General features: G+C 69.4%; 1 protein-coding gene across 2 annotated transcripts; it reads right to left on the bottom strand.

The window, feature by feature from the left end:
- Nucleotides 1-7586: 7586 nt before the first annotated feature.
- Nucleotides 7587-15767, bottom strand: ZBTB42 (zinc finger and BTB domain containing 42). Of its 2 annotated transcripts, XM_045823679.1 has the most exons (2): nt 15425-15767; nt 7587-10557 (listed from the first exon to the last, which is right to left on the bottom strand). In XM_045823679.1, exon 2 carries the CDS (start codon nt 10470-10472, stop codon nt 9459-9461), a length of 1014 nt encoding a protein of 337 aa, XP_045679635.1. In that variant the 5' UTR covers nt 10473-10557; nt 15425-15767; the 3' UTR covers nt 7587-9458. The 2 variants fall into 2 exon arrangements, with proteins under 2 accessions (XP_045679635.1, XP_045679634.1); XM_045823678.1 differs by lacking the exon at nt 15425-15767 and having other exon boundaries at nt 7587-10727.
- Nucleotides 15768-15856: the final 89 nt, after the last annotated feature.

Below are 15856 nucleotides of genomic sequence, written 5' to 3'. Positions count from 1 at the left end.
GTCGTCTCCATGATAAAAGGATGGACATCTCCATTACTATCCTTCCGCCCCCCCCCCACCACCCCGTCGTCCAGCCGGGAACACGGGTGCGGCGCCTGAAGCTGTGGCAGCTGTCTGCGCCACGAGGAAAAGGACGATGGGGTTGCAGAGACGCCGGCCCCACACTGCGGGGCTGTCGGTCGGAATTTCAGCTCCTGGAAGCTAGAAGTTCCACCCGAGGCACTAGCCAGCCATTCACCTGACCGTCCATCCACCCAACCCGGAGTTAACAAAGCTTCAGTGACTTCAGCGAGTGCAAGAAGCAGGTTAAGCTTGCTTTTTAGGAAAGACTGCAGGAAAGGAGAGGGGGGAGACCGAGACCAGCGGGAAGGCAGAGGTGGGGACGGGAGTGGAGGCGAAGGGGCTTGTTCTGGGGGAGTCCTCCCCAGAAAGTGGCCCTCCAGAGTAGAGGCGCCTTTTCCCCCGAGAGCCCACGTACCTCGGCCTCTGGACACCCGGCCAGAACGCTCCACCATCCCGCCACTGCCTCCACACCAACCCTCGGCGCCCTGCGGACAGATCTGAGCGGCGCTGAGCTTCCTGCCCTGTGCTTGCACCAGCCTGTTCCTGGCCAGGCCCGCCGGCCCAGCCCGGCTGTGGGAGGGTTCCTGTCCGGAGAGGCGTGGGCTGGAAGAGCTCAGCAGGACACGCAGGCTGCCCTGGGCAGCGCTGAGGGTCAGAGCAGGGCACCCCGCCCCAGGGTTAAGCCGGGGCCGCGCCTGGGAAGGAGGAGGGCTCAGCCGGGGTCTGAATAAGGCCACGGCCCTGTAGGCTTTCGCTCTGAACCCCACGTTCACCCAGGACTCAGCGTCCCTCCTGCCTCGGGCGCTGCTGTCACACTGGGTGGCCGCAGGGCGCGTGATTATAACTCATCTAGGTGTCTCCTTGTCCACGCCTCCAACATGAAGGGACAGTGCCAGGCACTGATAAACACACCGAAAAACACAGGGTCCCTGTCCTGAGGCCGCCCCCGCCCAGCGGGAGACGAACAGGTGCGCCGGCGCCGAGGGCCGGTGACCGCTGTGCCTCCTTCGGTGCGTGCCTCTCCCGAAGCGCACGGGACGTTGTCCCAGGGGGCAGCCCTGCGGACACGGGAGAGCGGACCGCATCCCTGGGACTCGGGCAACACGGAACCGTGTCGCACACCCCGCGCAGCCGGCGGAACCCGCGGCCGCGGCTCGCGTTCCCGGGGGGCACGGCCCGGAGCGGCCCGAGCGCCGGCCCACGTGACCCGGGAGCGCGCGGGAGCAGAAGGAGCATGCGCCGCCCGGCGGCGACTTCCGGGAGAGCCGCGCCTGGAGCCGGCGACGCGTCCTCCGCGCGGCTGGAGTGGGACCTGCGGGCACCTCCTGCAGTCGCCCCCCGGCTGTCCGCAGCGCGGACTCGGGGAGGGCGGGGCGCGGCGTGCGTTCCCTGGGGAGCCCCCCAGGTGTCGCGCCCAGGAGCACAGCGGCCCCGCCGCCTTCCGCAGGCGGGAACCACAGGACCGTCCAAGCGGAGAGGGAGCTCGGGGGCGTCCGGGCTCCCGGCTGGGACAGGATGCCGGGGCTTTTATTCACCGCGTGGGGCGGCTGGGCGAGGGCCGGGATTGTGCGGGGAAGTGGGCTTTCCTTACGCGCCCCTGGGAGGCGCTCAGGAGATGCGTGGGTGCTGAGCACCTGCTTGGGCTCGAGGAGCGCGGCGCGCGGTGTAGGTGGCCCCAGCGAGGGGCAGCGGGCGCGGTGGGAAGCGATTCCCCAAGGGACAGGCGTGAGCAGAGGAGGGGTGCAGAGGTGGGGTGAGTGTTGCCAGCAATGTGCTGCAGAAAGTGGGGCGTCGGATGACCAAGAGCCCCTCTGATGGGCAGCTGGGAGGCCGCTGGCATCCTGAGCAGTTCGGGTCAGAGGCTGTGCAAGGCGGGGCAAGTAGCCTTTGCCCTTGAAGCAGACGAGCGACTCTAGCGTTCGCACGGGAGGCGAACAAGCAAAAGTGGCCAAGAAGACTGGAAGAGGAGAGGGGTGCGAGCCGGCGGCCGCGCGGGAAATCAGCTGTGTTCTAACACCCGTTCAGGGCGGCCGCGGGAGGGCGCGGCAGAGCCGGGCAGAACCGGGGAGGAAAATCACCCACGTTCCAGGGCACGGGGCCATCGGATGGGACTGGGGTTGCTTTCCAACAATAACGGCGGAGACGGACAGTTTTAATAAACGGTGCTGCTCATCTGAACAACCATAAAGTTAGAACTAAGTGGATCGGCCCTGGCAGGTGGCTCAGGTGGTTAGAGTGCCCCCCCCCGCCTCCCCCTCCCGCCAAGGTTGCTGGCTGGATCCCAGGTCAAGCACACACAAAAACCAACCCATGAGTGGGACATCTGTAAGTGGAACAGCAAATCCATGCTTCTCTCTCCCCCCTTCCCCAAGATCAATTTAGAAACCCTAAATAGGTCAAAGACACAGATGTCAAACAAGCCATACCATTATAAATGCTGGGTGGAGGGGCCTGGTTCCACATGGGGCGGAGACGTCCAGGGGAAAGTGGGCGAACGACACAAGGAGAGAGTGAACCCCGACGAAACCCTCTCGCGTCTCTCGTAACGAGAGAAACGCAAGTTAAAATGAAACTTGATCCGTTTTTTTCCTGAAGGATACTTGGAAATACCATGCATTTGGGGGTTCCAATAAACCTTAAAACAAAAATGACAAAGTGTCGCAGGTTTGATTCCCGGCCAGGGCACATGCCTGGGTTGCAGGCTATGACCCCGAGCAACTGCACATGGATGTTTCTCTCTCTCTGTCTCCCTCCCTTCCCTTCCCTCTCTGAAAATAAATAAATAAAATCTAAAAAACCCACGAAAATGGTACTGGGGTGCTGTTGGTTACTGTCTGGTTTTGAACCGCCCCGCCCAGTTCGCTGACACACTGTCGTTGGCAAGGTTGGGGGCGATGTGTGGGGGAGGGGGGGAGGCAGGGGCAGCAACCACTGGGGCGTTTGGCACTGTGCCGCCTTCCAGACGCTTCCCCTGTCCCCGGAGTGTGCCTGGCCCCCCCGTGCCAGACGACACACGGCCAAGGTTGTCTGCTGTCACACTGCTCACAGCCGCAGAGGGTGGGAAAGCACCCAGGGGTCCGTCTCCAGGGGACGGCACCATGTTCCGGCCGCACCGTGGGACTGTGCAGCTGTCCAGAAACAAAGAGCCGAGGGGGCTCCTGTGCCGAGATGGGGAGGTCTCCACAGCCTGCTCCTAAGTGGAGAGGAGCGCCGTGCGGGACGGCGTAGGGGGCACGCCGCCTTTTTGGGTGGTGATGGCAGAAGGTGTTTGCCGGCGTTTACAGAAGGAGACGTCGGCAAAGGCCCGAGGAGTGAGCAGTGGCGGTGGGCAGGGACGAGGGGCATTTCCAATGTGCGCCTTCTGACGACAATGAGGAGAGGACGCGGTACTCGGGGGACAGGACTCGGAACGGGCACGGCTGGGCGGCCGCGGGGACCGGCAGGAGGACGGAGGGAGGCAAAGGGAGAGGCTTCCGTTCCAACCTGGTTCACTTGGATTGGTGGCTGACGATCGGTGATACGCATGGGAACAAAAAGGGTCCCCCCACCACCCGGGGCAGGCACCCAGGCCCCTCCCCCGGGGACCACACGCCCCAGCTCCTGAGCATCCTTCCAGGAATGTGATTCGCAGACGCCGTCTCCCCTCCCCTTCCCCAACGGGAGCACCGTCACACTCATCGGGAACTTCTGACTGGTACCCGGGGGGGACGGGACCCAGCGACCTGCATGGGGAGGTGGAGCGGTGGAGGACTCGCAGTGTCCAGGAGCCGCCCCGCCCCGCAGGCTGCAGGAAGCACAGCACGGAGGGGACTGTCTGCCTTCTTCCCGTTTGGGCTTTGCCCGGGAGTTTGACAGAAGAGGAGGGCAGATGCGGGGAGCCCTGGGGTGGGGTGGAGGGGTGCGGAGGGGCGGCCAGGAGCCCAGGGCAGGGGTGGGTGCATCTTCCCGCAGACGTGGTGCATCCCAGCCCTCGGCCTCCAGGACTGGAGGGGGAGGGGGAGGGGGAGGGGGGGTGGCGGACGCAGAGCCTGGAGCTGGGGCCTCTGAGAGGTGGGCGGGTGAGGGGAGTGAGGGTGGTCCGCCCACCAGGCAGGAGCCTCACAGAGCTGGGGTGTGGCCCGCAAGCCGGGCAGAAGTGTCTCCGCCTCCGGTCCTGGCCCCAGTTGGCGGCAGAGGAGAAAGCTGGACGGGGTCTCTGCAGGGGAGGCAGAGTTGGGGAGGGGTGGCCAGGCGAAGCCCTGGGGTGCAGTGGGCGACAGGGTAAGGCCCAGGGAGCGGCAGGCCACCTTGGAGGGCATAGGCAGAACAGAGCAAGGGTTGGGGGCTCTAGAGGAGGGGGGACCCCCCCAAGGAGCTGTGTCTCTCAACATCAGGTGGCCTGGGGGCCGTCAGCTGTGCCCAGCTGCCTGTGGGCTGCCCAGCACACACAGGGCGGAGACGGAACTGTCCTTAAACCTTGCTGAGCAGAGAGCCGCAGGCCGGCCCAGGTGTGGGCGGAGCCAGGCTGGGGTCTGGGTGCCCCCCCCCAAACGCCAAGGGTCCCCCCACATTGCTCTGGTGAGGCCCTAACCTCCCGCACCCCCGAGTGCGACTCCCCTGGAAACTGGGTCTCTGCAGAAGCCGTCACGTTGAAACGAGGTCCCTTTCGTTCGGTCTGGCTGGTGGCCCTCCAGGAAGAGAGCAGCACCCGGACACACGGAGGGGCGGCCCCGTGAGGCCCCGGAGGGGGCGGCCGTCCACTCACCCAGGTGGGAGGCCTCGGCGGACCAGCCCTGCTCCACCCGACCCCGGACTCGGGCTCCAGGACGGGGATGGGGCCCAGCGTTGGCCCGGCACCGCCGCGGCCGCCCCCGCAGACCTGCACAAGCCCCCGGGGAGCAGACCGGCGAGACTAGAGCCGCGGCGGCGTCTAGTGCCGAGGGCACACTCGGTCCCCCCGCCCCCACGTGAGGCTCGGGCGCCCTGGGGGTCTCCTGGGGGGAGAGTGAGCGACAGAGGCGTCTTCCGTTTGTGAGTGACATGACCTGCAAGGACCCGGGTCACGGGGGAAGGGCTGGCGGCCAAGGGAGCCAGCCCTGTGATCACAGGGCTGGAACTTCCGTCCCCTCCCCCAGCCTCCAGGAAGGGGGAATGGGGCTGGGGTTGAGTCAGTTGCCAATGAGTTCTTCGATGGTGCTGTGCAGTGAAGGCTCCATAAAAACCCCAGAGGAGCCCTGGCTGGGGTGGCCCAGTGGATTGAGTGCCAGCCTGGGAACCAAAGAGTCAACGGTTCAATTCCCAGTCAGCACACATGCTGGGTTGTGGGCCAGGTCCCCAGTAGGGGGCGCACAAGAGACAACCACACACTGATGTTTCACTCCCTCTCTTTCTCCCTCCTTTCCCCTCTAAAAATCAAATATTTTTTTAAAAAGCCTAAAGGAAGGCATTCGGAGAGCTTCAGGCTGCGGGACGCCTGGCGACCTGGAGTGGGCACCTGGAGTGGGCGTGGAGGCTCCGGGTGCCCTTCCCGCACCTGCCTGGCCACCTCGGCCCCTGGCTGTCCCCCAGTCAGGACCTTTGGTCACAGCCCTGTGAGCTGGCGGGACCCTGTTCCCGAGTCCAGTGAGCTGCTCCAGCGAACTGATCGACCCAAACAGGGGTTCCCGGACCCTCCTGCCTGCCGCCTGCTACCTGGTCAGAAGCACAGGCGACCCCCTGAGTGTGTGACCAGTGTCCACACCAGGGGACCAGGGGGTGAGGCCGTCCTGTGGGATGGACCCCTTGCCCCGTGGGACCTGCTGGAGCTGGAGAATTGCCTTAGGTGTGTGGGTCCCCCCACCCCCTCCACTCACTCAGGGTGGCACTGGGTCCAGGCCCTGAGTCTGGAGCTGGCCGAGGGGTCTGCTGAAGGCCAGGGCACGGTCCGGCCCGAGGAGGCGGGTCCCGCTCCCACAGGGCCCCGGCCCCCAGAGTTCTATGGGTTCCCCCGACACGGGCCTCCCTGCAGGGCCACCGCGGTGGGCGGGCAGACCGGCACTCAGCCCCGTCCGTCTGAGCTGCCTCTGTCCCCAGCTGGCTGCCTCCGCAGGGGGCACTTTCTGCCCATGCCGGCCCCTGCGGTCTGGAACAGCCCAGCCCTCCCACCGGCTGTCCCCAGGCTTGTCCACCGGCACTGCCCCACACCACCCCGCTCACCCTGGCCCCTCACCCACCTGCCTGTCACCGTTGTGGTGGCTGGCCCTCAGCCTGCACCGCCCCTGCTCCGTCGCCTCCCCAGAGCCCACCCTGGGCCGGGGCGGCTTCGGGACCCCTCTTCCCCCACCCTGCCGTCCCTGTGGGGGTCTTCCGGGCTGCCCCCCAGTGCCACCACCCCGGGAGGGCCGGCCGAGACAGGGGTGCCAGTCTGGCCAGGCAGCAGCCAGAAGGCCTGGCGTTGGGGGAAGGGAGCCCCGGGTTTACCACCCGCCGGTTTGGGGACCGTGGGCTGGAGCCAGGCCCTTCCCGCCTCAGTTTACCAGGCCACCAGGGGTCGCACGGGCGGCGTCCAGGGAGGAGGGTCACCCTGCCCAGAGCAGGGCTCCGGCAGCAAGCTGCGTGCCAGCCCGGCGAGGCGGGGCTGAGCCCCTGGAAGCCCCCTCCCCTCAAGGAGCCTCTTCACCGCCTGCCCCCCCGTCGGGTTGGCTGACGACAGCCTCCCCCCAGTTCCGGGAAGGCCAGGCTGAGTCACCGGCCCGACTGGGAGCCCGGACACAGGGGCTCCAGGGGAGGCAGGCCGGCCAGCAAGGGAGGTGCCGGCCCGAGCTCCAGAAGCAAGGGCTGCCTTTGGGGTCAGGACTGGGGTGCCCTTTGGTGCCAGCTCAGCTCGTCCTCTGAGGATGACCTCTGAGGACCCCTAGGCGAGCACGGCCCCCCAATCCTGCCTTTGAGTCCCCCGCTGGAGGACACTCTGGCCAGGGCTGGGCTTGGCCCACACAGGAGGGCGGCTGCCCATCTGCCCCGCCCAGGCCTCCTCGGGGCCAGGCAGGCCCACGGTGGAGGGGGCGGGGCAGCAGGCACGGCCCCTTCCAAGCCTTGCCCACCTCTCCCCAAACGCAGGCCACGGGGGCCCCAGTCCCACCATGAGGGAGCCAGGGGGCAAGTGAGGTACAGGAGGAGGGGAGCGGGTGTGGGGGAGTGCAGGCAGGGGGCGGGGGAGTTGGGGCGGCGTTTGGAAGGCAGGAGCAGGAGCCCCAGGACCCCTGCTTCAGATCCAAGCCCCAGGGCCCCAGCCCCCCAGCAAGGCCCCCCACACCTCGGGGCGAGAAGTCACCAGGGCTCCAGGCTGGCACTGACCTGCCTCCCTGGGACAACTGGGGGTGGGGTGGGGGACAGCCTGGGGAAAGGGGTATGCCGGCAGACTGCAGCCCTGCCCCAGCCCACTCTCACGTGGGGGACCGCAGGGGGGGGCACCTGGGACACCCCCCACCACCCCAGCCCGTCTGGTTGGTGCCCGAGCCCCCCCTCGCCACGCTTGGAGACACACACACACACTCTGGAGCCCGGAATCATCCGGCATCTCCACCTGGGGGGCTTTATTAACGGCTGTCACCACGGAGACAAGGGTGCAAACACAGGAAGACAGGTGGTGGGTGCAGACAAAACCTCCCGCCAAACCATCAGCCGGAGGGACTGTCCTCTGGGTCACCCCGGGCCGAAGCCCCTGCCTGGGGTGGGGGGCAGAAGGGAGGCAGGGGGCTGGGCGCAGGCCCCCCCCTCCACACTCGGACCTCCCTCGCACACGCCTCTGCCGCAGGCTCCGCTCCGCACCCGAGTACACACGGGGCACCTGGGCCTCCCACGCTCCCAGACGGAGAGCCCTCTCCTCCGTGTTCACGCCGCGGCGGCCGCTCGCAGAAGACAATGGGCCCAGTGTCGGGCGCCCGGGCCGACCTCCCGCCCCAGGAAAGTACGTTTCTCCCCCGTGGAAACCCCTGGGGAAAACCAGGCCCTGCCACAGCCCGGGCCTCCCGTCTGCCGGACACACTCGGGCTCGCACACGCACACACACACAGGGCCCCTGCCCCCAGCTCTCCGCTGGGCTTCCGAGCCCCGGCCATCAGGAGGGGCAGCCACACACGAGGGCCGCACGCCTGTGGGGTCCTGAGCCCCCTGTCCACCTGCTGGGAAGGCCCTTCCCTCCGCGCCGGGGAGCCAAATAAATACGACATCAAGTATCGTCAGGAGAAGGAAAGAGTACGTAAACCTGGCCGGACTCTGTCCTGGTCCCACGTCTGGTCACAGCAGAGACAGCCCCTGGGGTCAGGGGCACCAGGGCCCCCGGGGCCCTGCCACCTGCACCAGCCCCACAGCCTGGGGCTGCCGCCCCCCCTCCGCCACAGCCAGAGGTTCCAGCAGCAAGGTTGCTCCGCGGGCCGGCAGGCAGGGCAGGGCGGCCCCAGCAAGACGCCAGTACGGTGCCTGCCACGTTCCAGCAGCTTCGGCTGCCCGGGGCCGTGCGTGGGGGGCGGGGGCTGCGCCACCACAGCGGGCTTTGGGCAGGTCCCACCTCGGAGAAGGGGACCCCATTCTGGGACGGGAGCGGCTCTAAGCCCTGCGCTCGGGCGGAGGGCAGCCCCGGCCCCCGCTCCGGGAGCGAGCGGCAGCCCCAGGCACGGACCGGTGACCTGCAGGGCCAGCCCCGCCGAGCCCAGCGGCGGCCACCCTGGGGAAGCTCAGAGGCGCCTGGACGCTGCGTCCAGGCAGGGAAGTGGCACGGCCCATCGCTCACGGGCCCACCGCCATCGGTGGGCATCTGACTTCCTCGGGAGGCTCAGCATCCAGAAAATTGTTTCTAAATTGTGACTTTTTCCGGCTGCGTTATGGTGGGGCCAGGACCACGGCCGCCTGCCACCGCTGCCGGGGACTCCACAGCCATCCAGCTTCTGGACGGTTCTGCTCCTGCTGCCCAGACGTCCCTGCGGGGACTGCACCCCCTGCGGCACCATCTCTGCCCCGATGGCTCTGCTGAGCCCTAGCCGCCCCCCACCCTGGGCTCTCATACCCACAACTTCTGTGACCTGCACCCTTCACCGGGTGGAGCAAGGCTCACCAGGGTCCCCTGAACATGACAGCAAGGTGGCCAGGGAAGCCCCCAAGGTAGGACGGAGGGGCTGTCCCCCGCCGAGGCGGGTGAGCCAAGCTCGAGGGACCTTGAGACAGCCCCAGAACCACCTGGAGAGGAAGGTAGAGTCGCAGTTGGGGCACAAGGTGGGGTCTGGGGGCAAGGAGGGGGGCTGCAGAGCCACTCTGAGTCCGAGGCCACCTTTCTGGGGCGCAGGGGGGCTCTTCCTGGCAGGCGGACCCAGCCTCAGGGACTTCCACCCCGCCCGCTCTGGGTCCCTCCCACCGCCCACCGCCACCCCGCCGCGGCGCACGCCTCACACCGGGCCGCAGTGGAACTTGCGGACGTGGCGGTACAGGTCCCCCGACTGCGTGAAGCGGCGCTCGCACCAGCGGCAGGCGTGCGGCTTCTCGCGGGTGTGCACCACGGCGTGGCGGCTCAGGTTGTGCGAGTACTGGAAGCTCTTGCCGCACTGCACGCACGTGTAGGGCTTCTCGCCCGAGTGCGTGCGCTCGTGCCGCTTCAGCGTGTACGCGCAGGAGAAGGTCTTCCCGCAGAGCGGGCAGGTGGGCGCGGCGCCGTCGGGCGACAGCCGGGCTCGAGCGCCGTCCCGCTCTCGAAAGTGGGCGCTGAGGTGCAGCTGCAACACGCGGGCGCTGGGGAACAGCTTGCTGCACAGCGGGCACATGCGGAGGCGGCGGCCGCCGCGCGCCAGCTCGTCCGCGACGGCGCTCCGCTCCGCGTCCAGCGCCGGCTCCCGGCTGCCCACCCCACTGGCGGGCAGCGGCTCCGAGGCCCCCGCCAGGCGCCGCGCTGCCGGAGCGCAGGGTGGCTGCAGGGGACTGTGGGGGCTCAGAGGGCCAAAGCTGTCCCGTTCCCACAGCGAGTCCCGCTCGTCCTTCACTGGTGGCCGCGCCCCCGGCTGCATCTGCCTGCAGGGCGGTGTCCGGAGGACGCAGGAGGGCGGGCGGACTGGCTCCCTCCTCCGCTCGGGCTTCAGCGACAGGTCCAGGGCCCCGTCCGGCTCTCCTGGGGCCTGGCAGGGAGGAGGCCCCGGTGCTCGTGGGGGGAGGGCAGCCTTGACGCCGGCCCCGGGCAGCCTGACCTTCTGGGCGGCCGGGCAGAGCTCGGGGACCCAGGCGGGCAGCGGGCACGGGCGCTGGCTCGGCGGCTCGGCGCCGGCGGCGGGGGTCTCCGGAGGCAGCGCGCGGCCCTCCCCCCGGAGCCGGCCCTTGCAGACCTTGACGATGTCGTACATGTGCAGGTAGCTGGCGGCGGCCAGGACGTCCTCGACAGGCAGGCCGCGCAGGTCCAGGCGGCCCTCGTACATGAAGTCCAGCAGGCGGCCGAAAGCAGGCGCCGTGACGATGTCGCCGTTGAGCCGCACCGCGTCGCGGCTGCCCGCGGGCCGGTCCCTGTAGAAAAGATGGAAGTAGACGCTGCACGCGGCCAGCACGGCGCGGTGGGCCGGGAAGCGCGCGTCGCCCACCAGCACGGTGCAGTCGCAGAGGAAGCCGAGCTCGCGCTGCTGCCTCAGGCGGCCCAGCAGCCGCCCGCCGTGCTCCGGGAACTCCATGCCGCCGCCGTCATCACCTGGGCACAAGCGGACGCCCGTGAGCGCGCCCCGGGACGCCCCGGCCGCCGCTGTCCCGGCGGCCCGACGCGCCCTTCGCGGGTGCGGGCAGCGCCGGCAGAGGGGCGCGGGGCGCCGCGCGTAACCGCCCGCCCGGAGCCGCCCCGGGCACCTTCCCGGAGCAGGAAAAACTCGACCGAAAGTAAACAGAAGCCGCTCCGCTGCGGGGGCGGGTCCCGGGGCGCGGGCGGAGGGGGCACGAGCCGCGCGGACCTGCGCGCGTCCCCGCCGGGGCGACCCTGTCGGCTCCTGAGCCCCCGAACTTCACTTTGCCGCGGCCGCCCGCCGCGTCCCCCGACGCCCGAGTCGCCGCCCCCGGTCCGCGCCTCCAGCTGCCGCCCGGCCCGCCAGATGCCGCCGCCGCCGCTGCGGGACCCATTTATGGCAGCGCGGCCGCGGGGAGCGGGCCGGCGGGCGGGGGGCGGGCAAAGCCGGGCCCCCGCCCCCCGCGCTCACCTCCGCCGCCCCCGCTCCTCTCCGGCCGCCGCGCCGCGCGCCCTCCCCGGTGCGGCCCCGACGCGCGGAGTTACGGGCAGCGCGCCCCGGCGGGGAGGGCGCGAGGACGGCGGGGCGCCGGGCGGGGCGCCCTCCAACTTGGCCGGCCCGGCGCCGCCTGCCGCTCGCCCCGCCCCGGAGAGAGCGAAACTCGGGGCGGGGGCTGGAGGGGGCGGGCCGAGTCGACTTCCCGGAGCGGCGGAACCGCTGAGGTCACCCTCGCCACCCCTTCCCTGTCCGCCCCGCCCGCCTGGGCCCCGCGTGCCGCCAGCTGGGGCGCTGGGGCGGGAGGGGGTGCGGGGCGCGGCGGGAGAGGGGGCTCTCTCGCGATACTTGCCGCCTCCGCCTCGGCGTTCCCCCCCCCCCCCCGCCACGGGGCTCCCACAGCGCCCGTCTGCTAAGGGACCCCTTCCGGGACCGGCTTGCCTCCCGGCCCGCGCTGCGGCGGTCACCCGCGGGCGCAGTCGGGACCCTGGCCTCCTGCCACCACGCGGGGAGCCGGCTCCGGGCTGGGGGGGGGGTGGCGTGTGTGGGGATCATAAATTTAGAAAAGATGACACTCCCTTTTCGCTGAAAGCCACTGTTTACATTTAATTTAGCCGGGACCCTCTTACACTCACGTGGAACCTCGACCTTGGAGTCCAGAACCGGGCGGGGACTGCCACCCTTGCCGCGGGGGCGCCCCAGCTCGGCATCTGCAGAGTCGTGTGTCTGAGGCTGGGGCAGGTCCAGCAGACACGGCGGGGTCGGGGGACAGATGCCCCCAGAGCCCAGAGCAGGTGGGAAAGTGTGCGGGCGGAGGAGGCACGTGTGCGGGCGGAGGAGGCACGTGGGCGGCCAGGGCTGGTGCGGGTGCAGGGGGTTCCCGGGCTCCGAGGAGGGGGGGACCGACAGTCCTGCTGGGGGAGGGGCCCGGAGAGAAACAGACGCGATTTGGGGGAGGTGCCCCCGCGGTGGGCGGTGGAATGTTTGGGGGGGGCGTGACCAAAGGGCCCGCCCTGGGGGAGCAGCCTCCGGCCTCCGGGGACCACTGCCCCCCAGCAGCCCGCCAGTTCGATGCTGGGGTCATTGCACCCGTTTGGGTGGGGGTGTTAGGTAAGGAGCCCTCCGCCACGTTGGGGGCAGGTCTCCGAACCCAGTTCGAATCCTGAAGTCTCCTCTGAATCCCCACCCCCACCCCCGCACTTCCCCACAGCCCCCATGGAGGGTGGGTTGGGAGGGGGACCCCGGCCAGGAGAGGTGGTGGAAAGGAGGCCTTGATGGAGGGGGGGGGCAGGGATTCAGAGGGGGGTTCACTAGTCCTGCTGGGGGAGGGGCTGGATTACAAAGGGTGGGACCCCAGCTGGCAGGAGGAGTGGGGAGCCCTCCACCCATTGTCCTTGACACCCCAGAGGAGGCCGAGATGCCTGTGGCTTGAGGGGCAGCTGTCCCAGTCCAACGCCACAGGCTGGGGGCCTGAGGCGCCCCCCGCCCGGGGACCCCCTCCGTTAGGGCCTACACCCTGTGGGAAGACAAAGACCTCTCTCGCGCTGGAAAACGACTCCTTGTCTGAAACTCAGATCGGCCCAGACGTCCTTCAATCTCGTTTCCTAAACCCGGCATCCAGGGCCTGGACCCACACTCCCACGTCACCTGCCAGCGAGACGCCCCCTGCCCTGTGCTCCTGGGGACACGCCCCGAGCAGGGCCCAGCCAGCCCTGGCCCCAGCCCCCTGCAGGGGACTGAATGCTCTTCCCTCTGGCTGAGCCCAGATGGGACCATGCCCTTGGGGTCTGGCCTTCTCGGAGCCCTGGCCCGGCCCCAGCCCCAGCCCACCTCGGCTGGGACCCTCGGTTTCCCTGAGCCTCGGTCTCTTTGTAGGCCTTTCCCGTCTGTACCAGTGGGCACCCGAGAGCGGTCTTTCCTGGCCACCCAGCTAAGGCCACCCCAAGCCCTCGTCCCCCCCTTGTGACCCTAGCCTTCTCTGGAGCTCCGTCTGTGTGGTGTGACGGTGCCCGTCGCCTGAGCGAAGGGGGGCTGGTTGCTCCCACTGCACCATGGGGCCTCTGGGCCCGGGGCCCCAGGAGGCAGGGAGGGGAGGCCAGGCCTGCATGCGGGGCTCTAGCTGGGGAGGGGCCCTGGGGCAGGCAGAGCACCCTGCCCGGCTGGTGGGCAGAGCGCTCCTTGGGCACCTGGACAGGGGCTGTGGGGCCCAGAGAGGGGCTGGTGCAGACTAGGCTGCTGCCAGCGAGAGCCGGGGTGGGCCGGGGAGGCCAGCCCAGGGAGGGGCAGGCCAGTGGCGGAGGGGCAGCCCTGTGAGGGAGGCCTTCTGAGCCTCTGGAGCCACAAGGCCCGAGGTATGTCCTCCCGCCCCCAGGAGGGGCCATCCCAGGCGGCTCCACTATGGCACTCGGGACCTGGGCACCGTCAGAGACCGCAGGTCTAGATGCCCAACAAGGGCTCAGGCACTGGGAAGACGCAGCGGTTCGGACGACGCCTCCCCGGTGCCGCCGGCCAGGTGGCCAGCTGGCCTGGGAGCTGGCCTGGAGTCCCGCCCAGCAGCTGCTGCAGAGACGAGGCAGCCCGGGGCGCCCGGCCACGAGTCCTGCCTGAGGGCCGGCAGCTGCAGAAGGTGACAGGGCTGGAGGGGCCTGAGCTCCTGGAGGGGCCGCAGTTTTTGCCGGAAACATCTGGCCCAGGGGCTCCCCTGTGGCTGCAGCAGCAGCACTAGCAGCCTCTGGCTGGCCGGCGACAGCCTGGGCCCTCTCCTCCTCGCTGTCTGCCGGCCAGAAGGGGGTGTCTTTGGGGGTGTCTCTGCCACAGGGCTCTGCTTTTCCCCCAGGAGGCCCGTGGAGGAGGGGCTGGCCACGGAGGGGTTGGGGCTCTCGGTGGGTCCTGGCACCTGCCAGGCGCCAGCAGGGAGGCCTCCTGGTGAGGGGCCAGTGGCCAGTGGGCTGGAAGGTTGGGGCCACCTCAGGGCAGCCTCCCCGCCAAGGTGCTGTTCCTCCAACGTTAGCAAGCCTGAGAGGCCTGGAGAGTCCATCCCTGCATCTTTCAGGAGAGGGCGCCCTCCTGGCCCCCCTTGGCCACTCGCTGCCACCCCACCCCACCCCACCCCATCCTCTCCTCCTCTGCCTGCCAGCCCCCCCCCCCCATTCTCCTTAAAGTGCTGTGGAGCCCAGGAGGAGGGGTGGGTATGAAACCTCTCCTGGGATGTGCCCAGAAGGGGCCCCGGGGACCCACATGGGAGGTCTGGGCGGCGAGCCATAGACAGAGGTCGGATATTCGGGGGGTGACCTTTAGGTCAGATGTCTGGTCCAGCCTGGCCCTTGGCCCCAGAGGCAGGGGCTGCCTCAGGGCACACAGTCAGCTGGGACAGCTGCCCTGGGTTGGGGTGGGGTGGGGTGGGGCCCGAGGGGCCCAGAGGAGAGGCCGGGATTGGGAGTCCCCACCCCAGCAGCATGTGCCCCTGAGCTGGGGAGAGTCCTTCCCTGCAAATACGGCCACTGAGCCTCCGTTTCCTCCATGGACGTGGTGCAGAGGGCTTGCCGGCCGCACCTGCCTCTGACCCAGAGGAAGTGTCTGTCCTCCTAGGCTGAACTCTGACCCTTGATGAAGCACAAAAATGCCCCCCCACACGCACCAACTCCAGGAAAATAAAGCTCCGCGGTCTTCCTCATACAAAAGGGTTACTATCAACTCAGAGGCCCGGGGCTGGGGGGAGGGGCAGCCATAGGAGAAACTGGAGGCTTGGGGGCGGCAGGGCTGGGGGTCAGGGGTGGGGCCACCTCTGCAGAGCCCCGGGACTTGTACGGGGAGGGGGTTAGGGACCCTCTGCCTCGCGTCCCTCAGCTGCCCCCGACGGGTGCTCAGGGCCCGTTGAGTCTAGGGCAAATCCCAGGCGGCCTCGGCTGTCACAGCCCTCCGTCCGCAGCTCGCCCCGGCCCGGCTCCGGGCCTCTGCGCCCCTCTCAGCACAGCACTCCAGGCCGAGCCGGCGCCCCTCCGCGGGTCCCTGGGCCCTCCTCCCTGTCACCCTGCGAAGGAGCCCCCTTCCACTGCTGTAGCCGCCGCGTGTCGGTATCTTCCTCCTGGGGGAGGGGGAGCTCTCGGAAGCCCCCCCCGCCCCCGTCCGCACTACCGAGGGCTCAGACCCCGGTCGCTTCTGAGACCGACCTTCGGCACTCGGACCGCGGCCTCCACCGCCTCCCCTCTCAGGTCCGCAATGCGGCCGCCGGCCTCGCAGGCCCGCCCCAGCCGACCGTCCCCGCCACCGCACCGCGGCGCAGGGTCCTCAGACGGGGTCTCTCCCGACAGCTCCGGCCGCTCCGTCCCTGGCCCGCAGCGGGGGCTACCCCTTGGGGCGCATTTGGTGTCAAACTACTTTGCAGCCTGCGGCACCCCACCCCCAACTCTGGGAGGCAGAGGCGGGATTCGTTCTGGTCGCGCCAGAGCGGGGCGGAGTCGTGCGGCTCGCGGGACAAACTGGGAAACTGAGTCCAGGGAGGGCGTGGCCGGGGACCGGCCCGGGACAGGCCCGGCGGCGCACGCCGGGTCGGCCGCCCCCCACCCGGGTCCCCGCCCTCCCCGTCCGGGCGGGGGGGCCCG

Source organism: Phyllostomus hastatus, unplaced genomic scaffold, assembly GCF_019186645.2.
Source record: "Phyllostomus hastatus isolate PE091 unplaced genomic scaffold, TTU_PhHast_1.1 phas_scaffold_501, whole genome shotgun sequence".
NCBI classification, from domain to species: Eukaryota; Metazoa; Chordata; class Mammalia; order Chiroptera; family Phyllostomidae; genus Phyllostomus; species Phyllostomus hastatus.
The sequence above is the reverse complement of the archived record's forward strand: the minus strand, read 5'-3'. Positions and strand labels throughout refer to the sequence as shown.